This window comes from Triturus cristatus, chromosome 3_1 (assembly GCF_964204655.1).
Source record: "Triturus cristatus chromosome 3_1, aTriCri1.1, whole genome shotgun sequence".
Lineage (NCBI taxonomy): Eukaryota > Metazoa > Chordata > Amphibia > Caudata > Salamandridae > Triturus > Triturus cristatus.
In genome coordinates, this window is record NC_140583.1 from 873,176,155 (window position 1) to 873,196,105 (window position 19,951).

Sequence of the window (19,951 nt, forward strand, 5' to 3'; positions counted from 1 at the left end):
AGTTCCTTACTCTATTGACCTGTTTCTTAAGACATTGTTAATCAAATCCCTGAAACACTATTGAAAACCTGTTAACCAGTTCCCTGCGAGCTGTTATCCAGCTCCATGGGACACCATTTAACTAGATTCATGAGGTACAATTAACCAGGTGAATGAGACGCCATTAACCAATTCAGGGAGACACTATTAAATGGTTCCCTAAGTAGCTTTTAGCACATCTCCATGACACACTATGGAACAAGTCTAAGTGACACTGATAATCAGTTCTATAAGGTATTATTAACCAGCCCCATGAGATACTATTAACAAGCTCAATGAGACAGTGTTGGCCAGTTCCATGATGCAACTGAAATCAAACAAACTGATTTGAAATTCTAGTTCACCGGTTGCAAATGTCTTTGGAGGGTTGGTGTTTTGACAATAGGCTACATATGTCTGTAAGAGAAACAAGGGAATGCTAAAAGGCACTTGTTTCCGGTTCCTTGATGCAAATGGGCTGTTTTTCTATATCAGTTATTTAGATTTCCTAAATTCCATGTATGCTACCAAGTAGATCGTACCAGTGGAAACCATGTGTAACTGGAATTTCGTCCAGGGATCTCAACTCTATGATCTGTAGTTTGGTATAGATAATATAGATATTAAAAATAGCCTTTATGTGAGTAACTCTCTAAGCCAGAATGGGTTGGTACAAATGTGACTTTGGTGCCCAGAGCAGAACACAGAGCAGTGCCACTGTTAGTCTGTACTGATACAATAGTCATGCAGCCCACGCGCCATATGCAAAGCAGGGCTCTTTTATCTCACGCTAGAGACGGCGCAGCCCTGTCGGGTAAACACAATCTGGGCACTGAAGTAATATCTCTGTACACAATGAAATATGGATTAGTTCAAAGGAAGCATCCTATACACCAAGAGCCAGGAGCGGCCTGTGACAAGGGCCCGGGGTGCAAGCTTTACCATGTTGTCATACCTGAGTGGACACGACAACGCAAGAGGTGGACCGGCGGTTCTAGGGAAAAATGAAAACTAGCACTAAGCAGTGTTCGAGTCTCGGCACAGGCTCTATATCCTGTGATTCTTTGATGACAATGTACAAAGTGCATGGTGGGTTGGTTGGTTCACTGTATACAGAGCAGTGACATTATGCGTCCATGGTGTAATGCAGGTGTTTACTTTGTGCATGCCATACAAATTACATGTGCGCAGAGACTGGGAAGGAAAAGAAAAAAATAACGCAATCCTGGATAATCGCAGTATAAAGGGAACGCACGTGCCAACCTGTACTCTTTTGGGCCTTAGCTGCAACCAACAAGATGAGAGAGTTGCCCTTAAGAGACAGGGCTCAGGCACATCTTCATTAACGTTTTCAAAAGTGAAAGCACACATCACAAGAGGAACTAAGAGAGCAGCCAGCTTCACGTCTCCCACAGCCCACCCCTTCTTGTGATGACTATTAAATTGTTACCACCCATTACCTCATTCTCCTTACCAGCCTGCTCTGACCCCTGCCATTGAAATGAATTGAGTTCTGTTAACTCCTCCCAAGGCCACTTTGTAAGCGCCCGAAAAGCAACCTTATCCAAGGCATTCTAATAATAATTGATAATAAAGTCTTGTTTAAAAGGCGTTTTAAAGTCCTGAGGGCAAAAACCTCATCTCTAATTTATGCATTTGAATCTTTACTTAAATCGCTGAGGTGTCAATCTTATGAACTTCTTCTTAAAGTTATGCGAGCCAAACTCCAGCCAACAATTACATATGGCTCGCCTATTACAAGGGGGAAAGATGCCAAATTATTGGACTTACTAGTAATCAAGGCCAGTAAATCAGTTTTTGGACTCCCCAGGTCAATTGGCCAAGCCGAAATTCGATTGGAGTTTGGTCTCCAAAGACAGTTAATGGTGGTACAAGGGTCATTTTTAAAATGTATGCATTCTTTGTTTTTATCAGATCCTGACTCCCTAGCAGATAATTGTTGGTGTGAAATAATTCATTCTGTCTACACGGATGCTTGGAGATCCCATATTTGAACGTTTCCAGAGCTTTGATCTGCAGCTAGGATTTCCAGAAATGACAATGCCCAATTTTAAACACTTCTTAAATAAAAAGATAAAAATTAATTCACTTACTGCTGATAAGGCGGCATTAGTAGCAAAAACACATGCTTGGCTAGTGATTAATTCTCATCAGTCCCTGCTAATTCAGCCCTATCTGACCGGCTATTTTTGCGGCTCATATTAAGGACATGTTTTTAAAATTAAGACTTGGCATATATCCAACTAAGGAGGGCACGCCGACCTGGATACAACAAAGGCCAACTACTGATTGTAGATTGTGTGGGTGGCCCTGCGAAGCCTTATTACACATTGTGTGTGTATGTGTGTGTGTGTCCTAAATTGCTTAAAACACGCCGTGCACTACTAAAACCTTTATTTATTACGTCTGGGGTAAGATCTTGCACGTCAGGCCCTAATTTTATGTATGTTGGGTGAGGCGATCCCATTGAGCTGTCAAATCATTACATTTTTAACAATTGCCAAAACATGCTGGTCCTGTAACTTATATTTACTGGTTTATAACTATTGTAATGGGATATTGTAAAGGAGCAGATAATATAAGGTTATTGTTTTTGGCACCTGCATTTTGTATGTTTATGCAAGTCTGACCCAGTGACTCTGCTTTGGTAACTTCTATAATTAAGCTCAAACTATTATATGAAAGCACAGAGACACTGTATTGTTCATTTGCACAATGGTATACAATGTTTACAGCTTTCAGTATTGTTTCATTACAGTCTATGATGGACAGATCTTTTAGCTGTTTGTGTGAGTAGATTCTATAGACCATGTGTAAGCAGTTAGGCACTTATAGTTTAATTGTATAATGGCACATAATGTTTGCAGTTTTTTTTAATCATGTATCCCTGGGAACTACTTGATTATTATATGTTACTTTTTCTATGATTAATGAACGATTGCGATAAAAGATGTGTATATTTAGTATCAATTTTCCAGTAAGGCATGTAACCATTGAAAACATTTTTCTTTTTGTGTACAGTTGTATATCAATTGGCAAATAAGGTAAACAAAAATGGATGTAGTTAATTAATATATCAATTTGACTACGTAACTTTTTATTTTTATACATGATATTAATGTTTTAGTTGCATTGATTTTTGTTAATCAAGCAATAAATATTTATTACACATTAAAGAACCATTAATGCCACCAAAAGCAAAATGCACTGAGAGGATGTTCAGAAGTCTGTCATAAGTATCGGACTCTGCTGATAAATCTACCAGGATTAGCATGCACATGTTTTTTGATCCTGTATTTGGTGTGCATCGTCTAAAATGTTGAGTGTAGCTGTTTCGATACGATACTAAAAAAGACTAGTTGCTTAGTAATTATTTAGTAGTCTATGTTTAAGAATGACCTGGTTCAATTGTTTAGATTTTGAGCTACTACTATTTCAAATCATTTTCTGGTTTGGTTTTTGGTGGCTTTTCCTAGGCGTAGAAGCAAGGCAGTTTTCATATATGTTCCTGTGTTGTTTTAAGTTATTGGCTAAAGAGTATGACATATGAACCCTGTTTGGAAAATTATCAGAGCTAGGTAGGTATCAGAAACCATTATATCCAGTGCTTAATTTGTAAAGGAATTAGTGCCGACGCCTAAATCTCTGCTCATAAGCCTGCGGCTGGTACAGTCAAATGCCAGCAAACCAAATACCAAGGTTGCATATTCTTAAATCCACTTCCTGCCTCCTTAATCTCATACCAGACACGCCATTCCCTTTATCTCACTTGCAGATTCCTGCTTTCTACCTCTGTGATGGTTTTTACGTCTTTCAGCTTTGTGTGTTTTTCTCTCTCTTGCTCTCTGTAAATGTCAGAGGAGGAAAATTTAGTGCTGGTCTGCAAATTTGAGTGCCGCTGGCCCACACGGGCACTGACTGTATCATTCCATTTCTTTCTCACTCTGTCACTTTACTAGGGCATAATCATAGTTTAATCACGGGAGCAGGATCTAACGGGAAATGAGTTCCCCAACGTTGATTAGTTACTTTTCAGTTATAACGTTTTTATAATAATTTTTAAAAATCCAGTGCTTTTGTTTTTTGGAGTCTTGACCTCCTTTACATGTGTTCTTGATGAGTAAGGTTGAATCTAAACCTACATGTGGCAAAAAAACTAAATATAAAACCGGAAAACACATAATGACAAACATAAGAAGTAAGACAGGTTTAAACCATTAGTTAGTTCGTTGGCAGCCCCTTGGTAAACTTAAAACTTTTCTTGGATATGAAAAAAAGGATTCACCATTGTCCGACTTAGGAAAATGTGTCATCATTGATTAGTAACAGCATTCCAGGTACTGACTAAGAACCAAAGTTCTTTACCTGTTGATTGTATATCCAGCAAGTAATGGTTTAGCCAGTCACCACTTTACACAGTACTGCAACACAGATGCAGTGTCGTAAAATTTTTCCAGTGAAAATACAGTGGTAGTAACCCTATTCAGGTGGGAGCGAACCAGTCAGTTTGTAGTAACTACAGGGTGGGTTTTAAGCTCCCCTGAGCTTGGACGACTGTGTTCCAGACTGAGAAAGCCAAAGACCTAGTCCACCTGTCGAGTGATGCACACAAAGCTATCCCAAGTATGTGTATGGTGATGGCTCCCCTTTTCTTGAATTCTCATGAATGACTTGTTAAATCCTAACACATTATAGTTGCAGACTTTGGTAAAGAAAGCAGAACACACGTTTCGGTTAACCAGGTTTACTTGCTTTTTAGGGACCCATTTAAGATGAGCCACCTGTTCAATGGGTGACTATGGAAAGGAATACTTCAGAAGACAGAGAATGCTCTTTGAGTCCACATTTGTAGCTTTATTGGCTTTATTTATTTCCATTTATAAAGCACATGGCTACACCTACCGGTATGTTCCGGCGCTTTACGTAAGAGTAAGTTGTTTTGTGAATGTCTGAATGGTTTTTGCATTCCAGTGTAATTAATAGACCCAGTGGGAGGGAAAGCAGCCTGTAACCTCAAGAGATAACTAGTTACTTATGGTTTGCTTTAGGTAGATTTAACTTGTTTTCTTCCACAATGTAAGTTAAGTTATGCAGATAATTACCTTTTAGATGAATGTTATCATGATGAATTGAGTACAACATGATATACAATTAGGCATCACACATTATTGTGATGATTTCATATACAATACGTTAGTTGGTGCAATAGTATTAGCCCGAAAAGCTTTATTAAAATGTATCCAAGATTTAGACATTCCAAATTATCTGTCTCTTGTCAGCATATATCCACTGTAGAGGGCTAGATTTCGATTGAATTTGCCATGTTGGTTTCAGTTGCGGCTGGTGACATCTGAAAGTGGTGGGCGTAAAAGTTGGGTATTGGTGTTACGTTGCAAGTGTGCGGAGCGCACAAGCCCAACCAACAGAAAGGATGTTTGAAGGGGGGGGGGGGAATCTTCCCCAGAGCAAATTTTGAAGAAAACAGTGGCTAATGTTACATTTTAAGCAAATGTGAGAAAGGAAGAAGGTTTATAAAGCAATTATGAACATGTAATATTGAAATAATGGAACACATGAAAAACTGCCCAATATCTTACTGCTTTAAATACATTCGTACATGTAGTGTGCCACTTGTACAACCGGATGTAAGTACACTGAAACTGGAAATGTCACACACAAGCAATCTGAAGACTTGGTAGCTATCAATAAACAGTTTGACTGTCAGATCACTATAGCGCAAAACCTGCCATTGAGAGCAGATGTGCCCCTGCACAGAATGATAAACAATTAGTTATGAACAGCGTCTATGGAATGGAGTTCAATATTGTTGTTGAGTCATACATGTGGAGCTGGAATGTTGTAGTGCTGAAGTGTGTAGCGGAAAAGTAAACATGCACAATGTTACACATCCCTGAAAAAATGAAGATCTGGTCTTGAATTTTAGATGGTGACTTTCACATTTGAAACAATGAATTTGTTTTCTGTAGGTTTATAATTGGCAATTAACAATTAAAACCTCACAAAAAGCAAATTCAGTTGCTTTAAATGTGAATGTCGCCATCTAAAATTCAGAGCAGCTTTCCGTTCTTCGCAGCTGCGTTGCATTATTGCTGTTAATTTTTACTCTACACACTCCAGCAGGCAGCAGCCTCCATGGAGTAACACATTCCAGCTCACAATTTATGACTTCAAAACAATAAAACCAGTAATGTAACAGCTTTTGGTTACGACGGTGTGGACAAATGGCAGGCACCTTCCCAAGCATTCATACCAATGAAATCTCTTAGCTTTCCAAGACTCTCCAGCCCGCGGTAGGGTAGCGTGCGCAGTGTCAATTTATTAAGGCTTCAGACCACAAAGAAGACGAGAGTTGGTGGTCTTTGGGGTGCCCCAGTGGTTTCTACATTTCGTTTCTGCCATTGCACTGAGTCATGCAGCTTATTTACCCCTGTTCCGTATGGGAGGTAGCGGAGAGCACCCCCCCACCCATCAGACAGCGGGTTACAGGAGAAGCTGCCTTCTAGGAGATGGTCAGCTTCTGAAACGTGCGCAACCTACCCCACACACATGCATGGTTCAAGCTATGTGCATAGTACCACCAACACAAACCTGCCTTGTTGTGACTTTGGAACTGGGGAACGAGGTTCGACGACCCTGACTCCCAGGCCACCAGTTATCCAGAGTTCCTTGGTGAGTGGTGAGCCCTCAGCAGTCAGCCGGTGGGAAGACCTCTCATTTGTGTAACAAAATGATGTTCAAGGAGCTTGAAGACTCTGGATCAATTTACACTGGCATTAGACAAGGGAGCCAACATAAGCTTTGTTCCTTTCTCCCCAGTACCAGTGGTGTAACAGTAGCCCCCTCAGCCCCCATGGGTCCCCTCTGGCACTGTGCACGGGCAGCGGGCCCCTCGCCGGAGAGCTGCTGACCGAGTCCAGAGCGTGTGGGGTCCCGTTATGTACGTTGCAGGGTCGCCCCCTCAAGGTTTGTTATGCCACTTCCCAATACATTGAGATTTCAGTCATTCCAAATAAAGCTATAAGAACATGAATCATTGGATTTGGAACCGTTATTAAAATCACTCATATAGAATGGTATTTGAAAATGTAGTTGTGAAGAGGATTTAACTTTTAGTGATACAAAAATAAACTAACTCATATTGTTGAAACTGCTACGCCGTTTATGCTGCCTTATCTAAACTTTTCAATGGATATTCATGTGAGCAGGTTTAATCTGAATTTCAGGTTTGATGACACCATTACATTGGAAAACAGTAGTAATTACTATCTACAACATTTTTAACGGTAGACGTTCATGACTGAACACTTAATTAAAAAACAGCAACATTCAATTTAGTATAATCTCAGATGCAATTAACAGCATTCCACATGGAATACGTATCTGGGGGCTATGTAACTTATTGCACAGCATATACCCCGTGTGTTATTAGTTGCCCTAAAATTCAGAACCTGCTTATCAGATCTGCAAAACCCACTTATTCTAACAAATAATGTAGCAAATATAACAAGCATTGGCATAGCCAATAGGTCTCGCCTTTGGGACCTTATAAGAGTTTAGCCATGCAACAGTTGCATAACTAAATACTTATAAGGTCCCAAAAGCAAGACCTATTGGCCAAGCCAAGCGGCCGTGTGGCCGCGAAAGTGATCGTGATCGCGATCAAACATCAGAGAAAGTGAAAGTAATCGCGGTAAAAGCGGCGCGCGCGCCCGCGCACATGCACTGTAGCTCTAGGCTGGCCTGGTAGCATTTTTTGGAGCCCTCTCAATAAGTCTCGCCAGACCAGCGCATGCGCTGGGTCAGGCGAGACCTAAAAACGGCTCTTAATTTATTTACCATGTAATCTTAAATGGATTGTGGTATGCTTTAAATTGTATGAAAAATGAATTTATTCAATACTGTGTACATTTTTTATATTTAATATTTATATGTAAATACATGTAGATAGCAGTTTAATAACCAATACTAAGACACACTATTAAACTATACCCTGTGACACTATTAACTAATTGTACAGTACTCTAATAACCAGTTCTGTAGGACATTATTTGCGTATTCCGTGAGACACTATTAACAAGTTTTCTCAGACACAATCACCCAGTTACTTGAGACACTTTTAACCAGTTCTATTAGAATCTATTAACCAGTTCCTTGAGACACTATTAACCAATTACTTGAGTCACTATTAACCAATTCCTTGGAACACTATTAGCTAGTTCCCTAGGACACTATTAACCAGTTCCTTGAGATTCACTAATAAGCAGTATTATCTATTATAATACCAGTTCACTGAGACACTATTAACCCGTATCCAAAGGTACTATTAATCAAATATGTAAGACACAACTTATCAGAACTTTTTGAGAATCTGTTACCAAGTTCCTTACTCCATTGACCCGTTTCCTAAGACACTGTTAATCAAATCCCTGAAACACTATTGAAAACCTGTTAACCAGTTCCCTGCGAGCTGTTATCCAGCTCCATGGGACACCATTTAACTAGATTCATGAGATACAATTAACTAGCTGAATGAGACGCCATTAACCAGTTCAGTGAGACACTATTAACTGGTTCCCTGAGTAGCTTTTAGCCCATCTCCATGACACACTATGGAACAATTCTAAGTGACACTGATAATCAGCTCTATAAGGTATTATTAACCAGCCCCATGAGATACTATTAACGAGCTCAATGAGACAGTGTTGGCCAGTTCCCATGATGCAACTGAAATCAACCAAACTGATTTGAAATTCTAGTTCACCGGTTGCAAAAGTCTTTGGAGGGTTGGTGTTTTCACAATAGGCCAGTGTTTCCCAAACTGTGGTCCGGGGACCCCCAGGGGTCCCTGACACTTTCCCAGGGGGTCCGCGGGCAGCAGTTTAAAAAGCACTGCACATGTATAATTAGCAGTTTTCCAGCAACAATAAAAGTGCCAAGATAACACCAGTGATTAATGTACCTGCTGGAGAGAGATGAGAGTTTTGTCCTGTGGCAGCTTTGAGTTATCTAATGTAGCACAGAGGGTTAATTTGCCTATTGCAAAGAACGTGTACTATGCATTTTAAATAACAGTATTTTATGTGCATAGGCGAGTGGGTTACTGCTTTTGTCACAAAGATTATTTTGTTACTGTGCAGTACATAAGTGACAACCGTAATCTAGCACAGTGACCTATAAACTGTCATCAAAGAGCAGCTTGCAAACTGCATGGTACAAGTTAGTAACTTATGTTTTTTCCCTGTCTTTCATTATCCCGATGCTGCTAAAAAGGTTTATTAGGGTGGAAATACATTTTTATTGTTAAAGTCAATGCTAACCACTGTCTTATGTTCTGAATCCCGAGTTTTTTGTGCTTCTCCAGACCAAGCACTCTTTAAAAATGCCTACCAGTATAAATGACATGTGAATCCTACACCTTGTAGTCCCCTTTGCCTTATGTAACATTTTCTATACACCGATTTACACTTATGATTAATTGTCTCTATATGTGTGTGATGTAAAGTGATGAACGTGTTGTAGACGGCACCATTGTTTCCTAAATTTCTTTGGGGGGAGAGCCTCCCAAAGCCCCCTTTGTAGTGGTCAGGCACACTCAATGCACGTGGTGTGCACCATATGGGGACTGGTCTGAAAATATTTGCCAGGGCTGCTTTGGGTTTCCAGTCTGGCCCTGGCAGGAGTAGGAGCCTCGTACTGCGAAATAAAACCAACCATTTAAAAGTTAGTCACAGAGATGCAACACCAACCTTCCCATTAAAATTTTGTTTTTTGCAAATTTTTTCAATATAAAATACTAAGGGGGATATTTACAAAAGAAGTGGTGGAGCGGGTCGTTAGCCTCTGTGGCTTAACGACACGCGCCGCCACTTCAGAAACGCAGGGCTGCACCATATTTACAAGAATATGGTGCAGCCCTACATTTTGCCCTGTGCTGGTGCTACACTTAGCAGTGTAGCGCCAACGCAGGCACCCTTGCAACACAGTGCAAGGGTGTCTGTGTGCAGGGGAAGATTGTTTATGTGAAGGAAGGTCCCCCCCTTCCTGCACATAAACAATCTTGAAATGGGGTTTTGTCACTTGTGTGTATGCTGCTTAATGCAGCACACATGGAATTTACAAAATGCCATTTTTTTAATGATTGTTTATGTGCAGGAAGGGTCACCTTCCTGAACATAAACAACCCAAGGCGTTTTGCTTTTTCCATGTGTGCTGCACAAGGCAGCACACATGGAGAAAGCAAAAATGAGGAGAAATAAAGCATTCCTCCTCGTTTCGCCAAGTTAAGACCTGGTTTTCCCTGGTGTTAATTTTGGCGCTGCCTCCTATTTACGCTGCCCCTGTGAATAGGGGGCAGCATCAACATCAATGGGTTTTGCGGTGGAATGCCCACTGCAAAACCCACTACCCACCCCTTTCACGCTAAGCATTGTGCGAAAGGTGGCCTTATTTACAAGGCAGCATTAAGCCATATTAAGTGGCTTACTGCTGCCTTATAAATAAGGCGAAGCCCCTATCGGCAAGCGAACGTTACAAAAAGTGATGTTTCCATGGTGGTAGGGGTTTGTAAATATGCGCCTAAAATCCTTAGTATTTCGAGAAATTGTTGTGTGCACACGTGCTTATTTTTTTCGAATTACTGTTTTAACGTTTGAAATTTAAATCATACAAATTGCTTCGGGGTCCCCGAGTTCCAGTGGTGACTCAGTGGGGTCCTTAGGAGTCAAAAAAGTTTGGGAACCACTGCAATAGGCTACATATGTTTTGTAAGAGAAACAAGGGAATGCCAAAGCACTTGTTTCCGGTTCCTTGATGCAAATGGGCTGTTTTTCTATATCAGTTATTTAGATTTCTTAAATTCCATGTATGCTACCAAGTAGATCGTACCAGTGGAAACCAAGTGTAATTGGAATTTCGTCCAGGGATCTCAACTCTATGATCTGTAGTTTGGTATAGATATTAAAAATAGCCTTTATGTGAGTAACTCTCTAAGCCAGAATGGGTTGGTACAAATGTGACTTTGGTGCCCAGAGCAGAACACAGAGCAGTGCCACTGTTAGTCTGTACTGATACAATAGTCATGCTGCCCACGCGCCATATGCAGAGCAGGGCTCTTTTATCCCACGCTAGTGACGGCGCAGTAATATCTCTGTACAATGAAATATGGATTAGTTCAAAGGAAGCATCCTGTACACCAAGAGCCAGGAGCGGCCTGTGACAAGGGCCCGGGGTGCAAGCTTTACCATGTTGTCATACGTGAGTGGACACGACAACGCACGAGGTGGACCGGCAGTTCTAGGGAAAAAAGAAAACTAGCACTAAGCAGTGTTCGAGTATCGGCACAGGCTCTATATCCTGTGATTCTTTGATGACAATGTACAAAGTGCATGGTGGGTTGGTTGGTTCACTGTATACAGAGCAGTGACATTATGCGTCCATGGTGTAATGCAGGTGTTTACTTTGTGAATGCCATACAAATTACATGTGCGCAGAGACTGGGAAGGAAAAGAAAAAAATAACGCAATCCTGGATAATCGCAGTATAAAGGGAACGCACGTGCCAACCTGTACTCTTTTGGGCCTTAGCTGCAAACAACAAGATGAGAGAGGTGCCCTTAAGAGACAGGGCTCAGGCACATCTTCATTAACGTTTTCAAAAGTGAAAGCACACAACACAAGAGGAACTAAGAGAGCAGCCAGCTTCACGTCTCCCACAGCCCACCCCTTCTTGTGATGACTATTAAATTGTTACCACCCATTACCTCATTCTCCCTGCCAGCCTGCTCTGACCCCTGCCATTGAAATGAATTGAGTTCTGTTAACTCCTCCCAAGGCCACTTTGTAAGCGTCCGAAAAGCAACCTTATCCAAGGCATTCTAATTTGGCACACCCTCTGCCATGATATCACTGCCGTAGCTTCTGCCTGCAGGTCGGAGAACACCTTGCCCAGCTGGAATATACGTAGCAGGACGACTGCAGAGTTAATCACAGCTGCTTCATTAAAAATAAGAGAGCAGCAACTAGTGATTTTGTTCCAGCTGCTTGGCATTTTTCAAGTTCTGTTCTTGCCTCTCCACTCGGGGTTGTAGGGTAACGCCCCTTTTGCCCATTATCACCAGCTGCCCCTGGTTGGTTGGCTTTCAATGGAACTAAATTGCAAGCCAGGTAATAGGAAAAAAACATAAATAGGAGAAAAGAGAATGACTATAACCAGCTCAACTACATCCCATAGATGAATTTTGTAAGATAAAATGAGGTGTGATCAGGAAAAACTCATTTTTTATACATGACAGTACATCATAGCAGAAGGTTTTATGAAATCGAACAGAGAAGGAGAAACAATCCCAAAATGCACATTAGCCAAAGGAATCTTACCTGGATGTGGACTGGTGGTGACTGTGCTCCATTCATTGATATCAGGCCGGTAGCACTGAACTTTATCATATGTACAGCTTCCTCTATAACCATAGTGACCACCAGTGACATAGATGACATCATGCAGGACGCAAGCAGTGGCGTTCCCAACACCTGTATACAGACAACAACAAATCAGTTATAAATTTATTTGCACTCTCAGTTTCACTTCAATAACTGTCAAACCGGTAGACCAGCTGTTAAGGATATCTAGGTATGAAATGAAGATATCATGGACATAATTCACACGAGTCTGAATTTACAATTTCTAGTACAGCCGCAACTCTGTTATAATAGTTGCATCACAGCATGTTTGTCCCATTATTTTTCACCCCCTTAGAAGGGATGTGCGTATGATACAATATGTGGCTTTGATGACCCACTATAGGTAAGAGGAACCCCTCATTCTTCCCTCTTTCATGTACCTGGAAATGCACTTGGGTACTGCACATGGGTCTATGGATATAATCTGCGCCAACGTATCCTCAACTATTGCACCACAGATAGCCCATACATTTACTCTGTTTAACATCCTATATTTCCATTTTCCAGCCTGCTCTCTGAAGACAAGGCAATATGGCTTCTCCCAGGGTGTGATCTCCCAGGGTGTGGGAGTCATTAATGTTTTTCTTCTGTCTCTTACCATAGGATTTTTTCGGATGGTGATGGACAAGAAAAAAAGGCTATACTACACCCTCCCCCCTAAACAAAGCGGACAACGTAAAGTCCTTCCTCTGATGGCCCCTACTCTGTTGAGATGTCGGAGGAAGCATTCCATCGACTGAGCCAACGGCGGCTCCAGCGACAGAATACTTATGGTCCGGCTTACTCTAAATGAGGCAGGCTTACCATCAGTTTGGCAGACCGGGTACTCCCAAGCATTCTAAATCAGGCCCTTATCTCTTTAGGGTTTCACTTTTCGAATTCAGAAGCAATTTATTAATGGTTATCAGCTAAACATATACAAAGTTTACATTTCCAAGTAAGTTTACCTTGGTATGCCATAATGATCAAAATTCGAAGCCTGGGGGCCCCTTTACAGGGAGACAATAGAATCTGCCATTTAGAGAAATCAGACTGCACAAGACCTTTATTGTTTGCCTCCTCTCCTGCACAGGCTTGATTTGGGAACCAAAAGCTTGACTAAAAGGTTTACATCTCTGAGTCTGTTGCTCTTGTGGTAGGTTTGAGGGTGTTCTATTCCCTAAGGAACATAGTAAAAATATTCAACAAGCTTTTCTTTTTACTGGTGGGTCGAAATGACAACTAATGAACCTTACAACACTTAAGTCTGCCACTATGCTGAATAGAAAATAGGCCAGATACATGCACTAGGTGCAGAGTTGCATGTGGCGAGAAGAAGCAGTGCTCACCCATCCAATCCACTGTGGCCCACTGGAACAAAAAGGATTGTTTTGCATCATGCCACCAATCCAAGCAAGCAACCAGTAGCAGTATCCAGGGCCCTCTGTGTTGTGCCTTACCAGACGTAGCCAAGTAGTATATTCAGTATTTCTTTATTGACTTCAAGTTGCAGGTAAGTAAATATATACATCAGTCTATAAGCCAAGTGAACCTATTAGGCCAGCCTGTTCTGGTCATACACCAGCCCCACCAGGAGCAGCCTGTCTGCTGCTCAGCCCATCTCCAACTGTCACCACTCATCCACACAGGCACCCAGGCATTCCATGCATCACAGTCACACCAACATTCCTATACCAACTCTCACTCTGGCTGAGCAGCTAGGAGACAGCTTGGCTGGGAAGCATACATAAATACAATCAGGATATAACACTCTGCTCTCCCATACGGGATGTTATGGCTTTATGACAGAAATAGAGGATGCTTACCATGAAAGAGCACAGGGGGATTTACAACTAACATAGAGGGTGCACACCTTGAAAAAGCACAGGGATTCCTGGCCAAAATGTGGGCCTAGAGGAAGCCACAGATGCTTGTTTACAGCAAAAGTCCTCTAGTGGTCTGTATCTAAAAACTGAAACATCCAGTTTTATCACTATTTTTTAAAGACATCTTTATTTGTGACGCCCTAATTACCGCTTTCGGGTATAAGGATTACTTACTTAGCACACCACAAAATATTGGAATATTTCATTAGTGCTCTTCTATAAATACTGTATAACCGTATTGTAAAGTTCATTTATGTGAAAATTATGCCGTAAAAGTCACCATTTAACATTGTTCTTTCAATATAATCTGTTGGAGGACCCACCCAAACTACCTTATAAACAAGCATTGGCATAGCCAATAGATCTCGCCTTTTGGACAATATAAATGTTTAGCCATGCAACAGTTGATGTTGCACCAAGGATATTGTGCTGCATAATTAAATACTTATAAGGTCCCAAAGGCGAGACCTATTGGCTATGCCAATGCTTGTTTTTCAACAGTCACCGAGACGGATGTCGAACTAGCAGGCATACTCAATAACTGTATTTTTACACTGAAGAAGCATGGTATGAAAATACACATTTATTCTGTAGTAGAATATCCGTTTTGCACTTATGCCGCCCAAAGGCAAAGAGGAGAATCAGTACGTAGAGTTAGTAGGCGCTTCATCAATGTTCCTTAACAGTCAAGTGAGACCGATAACCATAAGGATAGTTCACTCGGTCAAAGACCCTGCTGCAGATATCGGAGTGAAGCCTGCAAGCCACTTGTTACCATCCCTATATCATAATCTAGCGGGTTAATGTGCCTGTTGTAGGACGCTAACTCAGTGCAATGTGCAGGCAACAGATGTCAGCCTAATGTAGCCGCTGGTGAATGCTGGTTGTGTGTGGCCCACTCATTCAGTTCTAGCTTTCTAACCAAAGGCACACTGCATGCTGGGGTTTTAGAACCCCTCAAAGATGTACCCACAAGTCACACAGTGCAACCAATGATTGGCTATAAAGTTGACTGATTGAAGGGGTCACACAAAAGAGGCACTACCCCGGCCTCAGAGATGTGCTTAAGATCTACAAAAACACAGTTTATAGTATTTTTTTTAATGGGACTTCTGATCGAGACTTTGCTACTTCCAAAGTGTTTGCTTGAACATGTTAGCAAAACCTCACTCGACGGATACAATATCATGATTTTACTAGCGCTATGAAGAAACAAATACCGTGGCAGCAGGCGCTATAAAAAAAGGCATCGTTATTCTTGAACAATAGAAGCTATCCGCAATCATAGGAGCAAAAAATGTTTTATGCTATTTTGATATTTTTTTTAGGAATGGGTGGGTCAGAAACTAGAGGTTAAAGAGAGATGGGAGGAGACAGGATATAAGAGGCGGGGAGAGGGAGGTGAAATCGAGGGAAGTGGTCAGAGAAGGGAAAAATGGATTTAGAATGAGAAAAAAGACAAAACAAGCCCGGGAGTTGTGTGCGAGTGGTGCGCGTGAAAGTGATCGCGTGCTGCCGCCAGCGCACGCGCTCACTAAGCAGTAAAACGACATTAAAAAAAAAGCACGGGAGTGGTGCGCGCACATTAGTGATCGCGCTGGAAGGGAGGCAGATGGCAGCGGCGCACGTGCACGCTCGCGTGAACACAAGCTTGAGGCCAGCGAGGTCTGGCAGCACTTTGAAAACCCCAATACTAAATGTCTCGCAGAGCAGTGCATGCGCTGGCTCAGGCGAGACCTAAAAAATGTGGCCTGGTTCCTTGGCTTTCGAATACAATCTTATTTAATGCAGATAATTATTTCCACCACTTTAATGTTCATCAGCTGTCAATGCTTGCAGGTGTATCTGGTGCTAGTGTCCAATACAGTCTGAACTGCCCATGTTGCAAAGGGCCGTGCCAGTGGTGGAAGTGGGCAGTAACCTTCGAAAAACCTTGAGCACCAGCACTTATTTTTATTACACATTAAACACTGGTGGTACCTTTAAGGTGGAGTTTGGTGTGTAGTGGGTCTAAGATGCAGTGTAGTGTCCTTGTAAGGCAGTGGGCTAATGTTCATTTGAAGCAGTTCAGTATAGTGGGTTATTGATTTTAACTAATGCAATGTGGTAGGTTAGTTTCCTGAAGATGCAGTAGGTTAATTTTCAAAGGGTGCAGCGTGCTTGGTTAGTGTCCCTATGATGCAGTGCAGTCTGGCAAGATAGTGCCTCCAAGGTAGAGTACTTGGCAGGGTTAGTACTCCCTAGGTTAGTGTCCCTAAGAAGTGCAGTATGTTTTTTCAGTATCCCTATTCTGCACTGTAATGTAATGGGTTAGCATACTTAGGATGCTGGGACCTTTAGTAGGTTATTGCCCATAGGATGGATGGCAGTGTGGTAGGTTAGTATACTTGTGATGCAGTGTACAGTGTAGTGTGATATGTTAGTATCCTTAGGATGCAGTGAAGTGTGAGGCATTAGTGTCCACGGGATGCACTGAGATGTGGTAGGTTAGTGCCAACAGGATGCAGTGCAGCGTGGTAGATTAGTGCCCTTTGGATATGGCGGGTTACAGGAATGCAATGCAGAGTGTGGGGTTACTGTTCTTAGTGTTTAATGTAGGCTCCTAAGTATGCAGCACACTGTAGTGGGTTGGTACCCTGAAGACACCACTCAGTGGGCTGGTATCTCTAAAGTGAAGTGCAGAGCACTGTGCTGGTATTCCTTAGGTGAAGTGTGGTGGGTTAGTGTCCCTAATGCCCTGTAGTGCTTCTAGAAAACGGTGGGTTACTTTCCCTAGGAAGTTTATTGTGGCCTGTTAGAGCTCTAGGATGCAGTGTGGCGAGGGAGTACCACAAGGATGCAGTGCACTGTAGAAGGTTATTATCTGTATGCAGCACTGTAGTACAAGGTGTTAGCATACTTGCAATGCTTTAAGAGTGGTGAGATAGTATCCCTGGGATTTACTACATTGAAGGAGACCCCTGTAATGCAATGAAGTGTGACGCAAGAGTGTCCTTAAGATGCAGAGCAGTGTGGTTCATTAGTGCCCTTAGGCTTCAATTTGTTGTGGTATGATAGTGTCCCATAATGATATGAGTTAATCTAACTACAATGCAGTGCAGTGTGGTGGGTTATTGTCCATTTGATGTTGTGCAGTGTAGTGCTCTGCTACCTGTAGAATGCAGTGCAGTATGGTGGGCTAGTGTTCTCAGTGTGCAGTGTAGTATCCCAAGGATTCCGTGCAGCGAGGGCCATTAATGTCCATAGAACACTGTGCATGTGGTTGACATTTCGAGGATCCTATATAGTGTGCTATTAGAATCTGTAGGGTACCGGGTAGTGGGGTAGTGTCTGCATGAGGCAGAGCATGGTGCCTGGGATGCGCTGCAGGAGGGTTAGTGCCCCTGAGATACAGTGCATGGTGATGGCTTATAATCCAGAGGATGTAATGCTCCGCACTTAATTGGCACCGTTGACATGGGTGTATTTTGTTAGATTGGCATCTGTAAGGTGCAGTATGATGGACTGGTGTTTCTAGAATTTAGTATAGTGCCCTTAGAAAGTAGTGAGATATTGTCCCTATAAAGTACTTTGGCGTGGTGGGTGAGCGCTCTGTTGATAACTGAAATTGCTTATTGTCTCAAAGATGTGATGCGGTGTGTTCCTAAGATGCAGTTTGATGTGATTGCATCCCTGGGATGCAGTATAGAGAAGGAGGGTAAACGTTTTAGGGTTGGGTGGTTAGTGTTCCTAGTATGCAGTGTGGTGTGATTGTTTAATGTCCCTATGATGCACTGTAGTGTGATGGGTAGGTATATATAGGATGCAGTGAAACCTACGTGTTAATGTTCTTAAAATATGTGTTGTAATGTGGTCAGTTTGTACCCCTATGATGCAGTGCAAGTGCTGTGTTACTGTTCTTAGGATACAGTGACATGGGGTACATTATTGTCTCTAGGATGTAGTGAGATGTGGCCGATTAGTGCCTGTCAGATTGAATGTGCCAGCATCCCTAGGGTGCAGTGCAGTGTGGAAGGTTAGAGTCCTTTGGATGTAGTGTGGTGTGGTGGCTTAAAAATGCAATGCAGTGTGGTGGGTTACTGTTATATGGATTGCTGTGTACCAAGTACAGAGCACCGTGGTTGGTTAGTATCTCTAAGACACCATGCAGTGGTTTAGTGTCCCTAAAATACAGTGCAATGTGGTGTTATAACGACTAAGGTGCAAGATGACACATTGGTGTCCCTAAGAGGGACTGCATTGTCCTGTTGATGCAATGTAGTGTGATATGTTAGTGTCCCTGGGATGTAGTGTAGTGTAGCAAGTTCATGCCCCTCAAATGCACTTTGGTGTAATGGGATACCATATAGAGGACACAGTGGTAGTTCCTCCTACTGCTATTTGAGCAGTGCAAAAAGAAAATGAAAATGATAATCACAAGATGTTATTATCATTTTATTTTTCTGTGCGGGACTGGAGCCAGTTCGGAGCGGGGCTAAGCAAAGTGAGGAGTGGTTTGCACTCCCTAAGTGCGCATGAATGCACATTTAGCATGTTCTCCACCTGGCAGTGTTGCACAGCCTGATGGAAAACATGCTTAAGCTCCCAGGCATTGCCTGAGTGGCCAAACAGGCCACTCAGATCAATCATGACGTGTAGGAAAGTGGGTTTCTGTTGCAGTGACCCCCCCACTTTTTGCCAGATTTCTGATGCACTTTGACTTGATGTGCCCTAGGTCTGTGCCAATCATGTTCCCAGGGTCTGTGTCTTTCCCAAAACGGTACCGTTGAATCCCCAATTGGCACCTCTCTAGGCACATGTAAGTCCCTTGTAAAAGGTACCATGGGTCCCAAGGGCACTGTGACCAGGGAAGACCTCTAAGGGCTGCAGCACATATTGTGCCACCCTTAGAGGTCCTGTACCTTAACACACACACACTGCCAATGTAGACTGCGTGTTTTGGTGCAGAAAAAAGTGAAGAGTCGATATGGCACACATCTGTGTGCCATGCCTGCAACCAACTGCCTATGGTATAGGTAAGATATCCCTCTAGCTGGGTGCACTATACCACTGGTGAGGGTACAGTTGCATGAGCACTGTACATCATACAGTGTCTAAGTCCATTCTAAGACATTGTAAGTGCAGTAAAGCCATAAAGAGAATATGGTCTGGGAGTTTGTCATTACGAACTCCACAGCAAATAATGGCTTTATTGAATTCTGGGAAGTTTGGTAGCAAACATCTCAGCATAATAAACCCACACTGATGCCAGTGTGGGATTTATTATACAATGCACTCAGAGAGCATCTTAGAGATGCCCTCTGAAAAACAACCAGCCTCTGGTGGGTTCCCTGACTGGTAAACACCAGCCTGCCACCACAAGACAAGTTTCTGGACCCCTGGGCCGGGAGCCTTCACTCCCTGAGCCCAGAAACAAAGCCTTTCCTAGGTGAACTTGTTCACACCTCCCCCAAGTCAGGAAGAGCCATCTGTGGCAGGGGAGCTTCAAAGGCCTTGCTGCCTTTGCAACATGACCCCCAGCCTCTCCTGTTATCAGAAGCAGGCCCCCTTCCTGTCTCACCCCCTTTTCGG

The 19,951-nt window shown here is 42.4% G+C and overlaps 1 protein-coding gene and 1 long non-coding RNA gene across 5 annotated transcripts in view; one reads left to right on the forward strand and one right to left on the reverse strand.

Moving 5' to 3' along the window:
• The window catches only part of LOC146861215 (uncharacterized), a 170,430-nt gene that overhangs the window by 125,496 nt on the left and 24,983 nt on the right, over positions 1–19,951 (forward strand). The window lies entirely within an intron of this gene.
• Positions 1–19,951, reverse strand: part of KLHL23 (kelch like family member 23) — a 141,567-nt gene that overhangs the window by 21,797 nt on the left and 99,819 nt on the right. For all 4 annotated transcript variants that reach the window (XM_085645341.1, XM_085645344.1, XM_085645343.1 and 1 more), the window contains exon 3: positions 12,432–12,584. In XM_085645341.1, the coding sequence (XP_085501467.1) occupies positions 12,432–12,584 (153 nt within the window). The remainder of the gene's footprint in view (positions 1–12,431; positions 12,585–19,951) is intronic.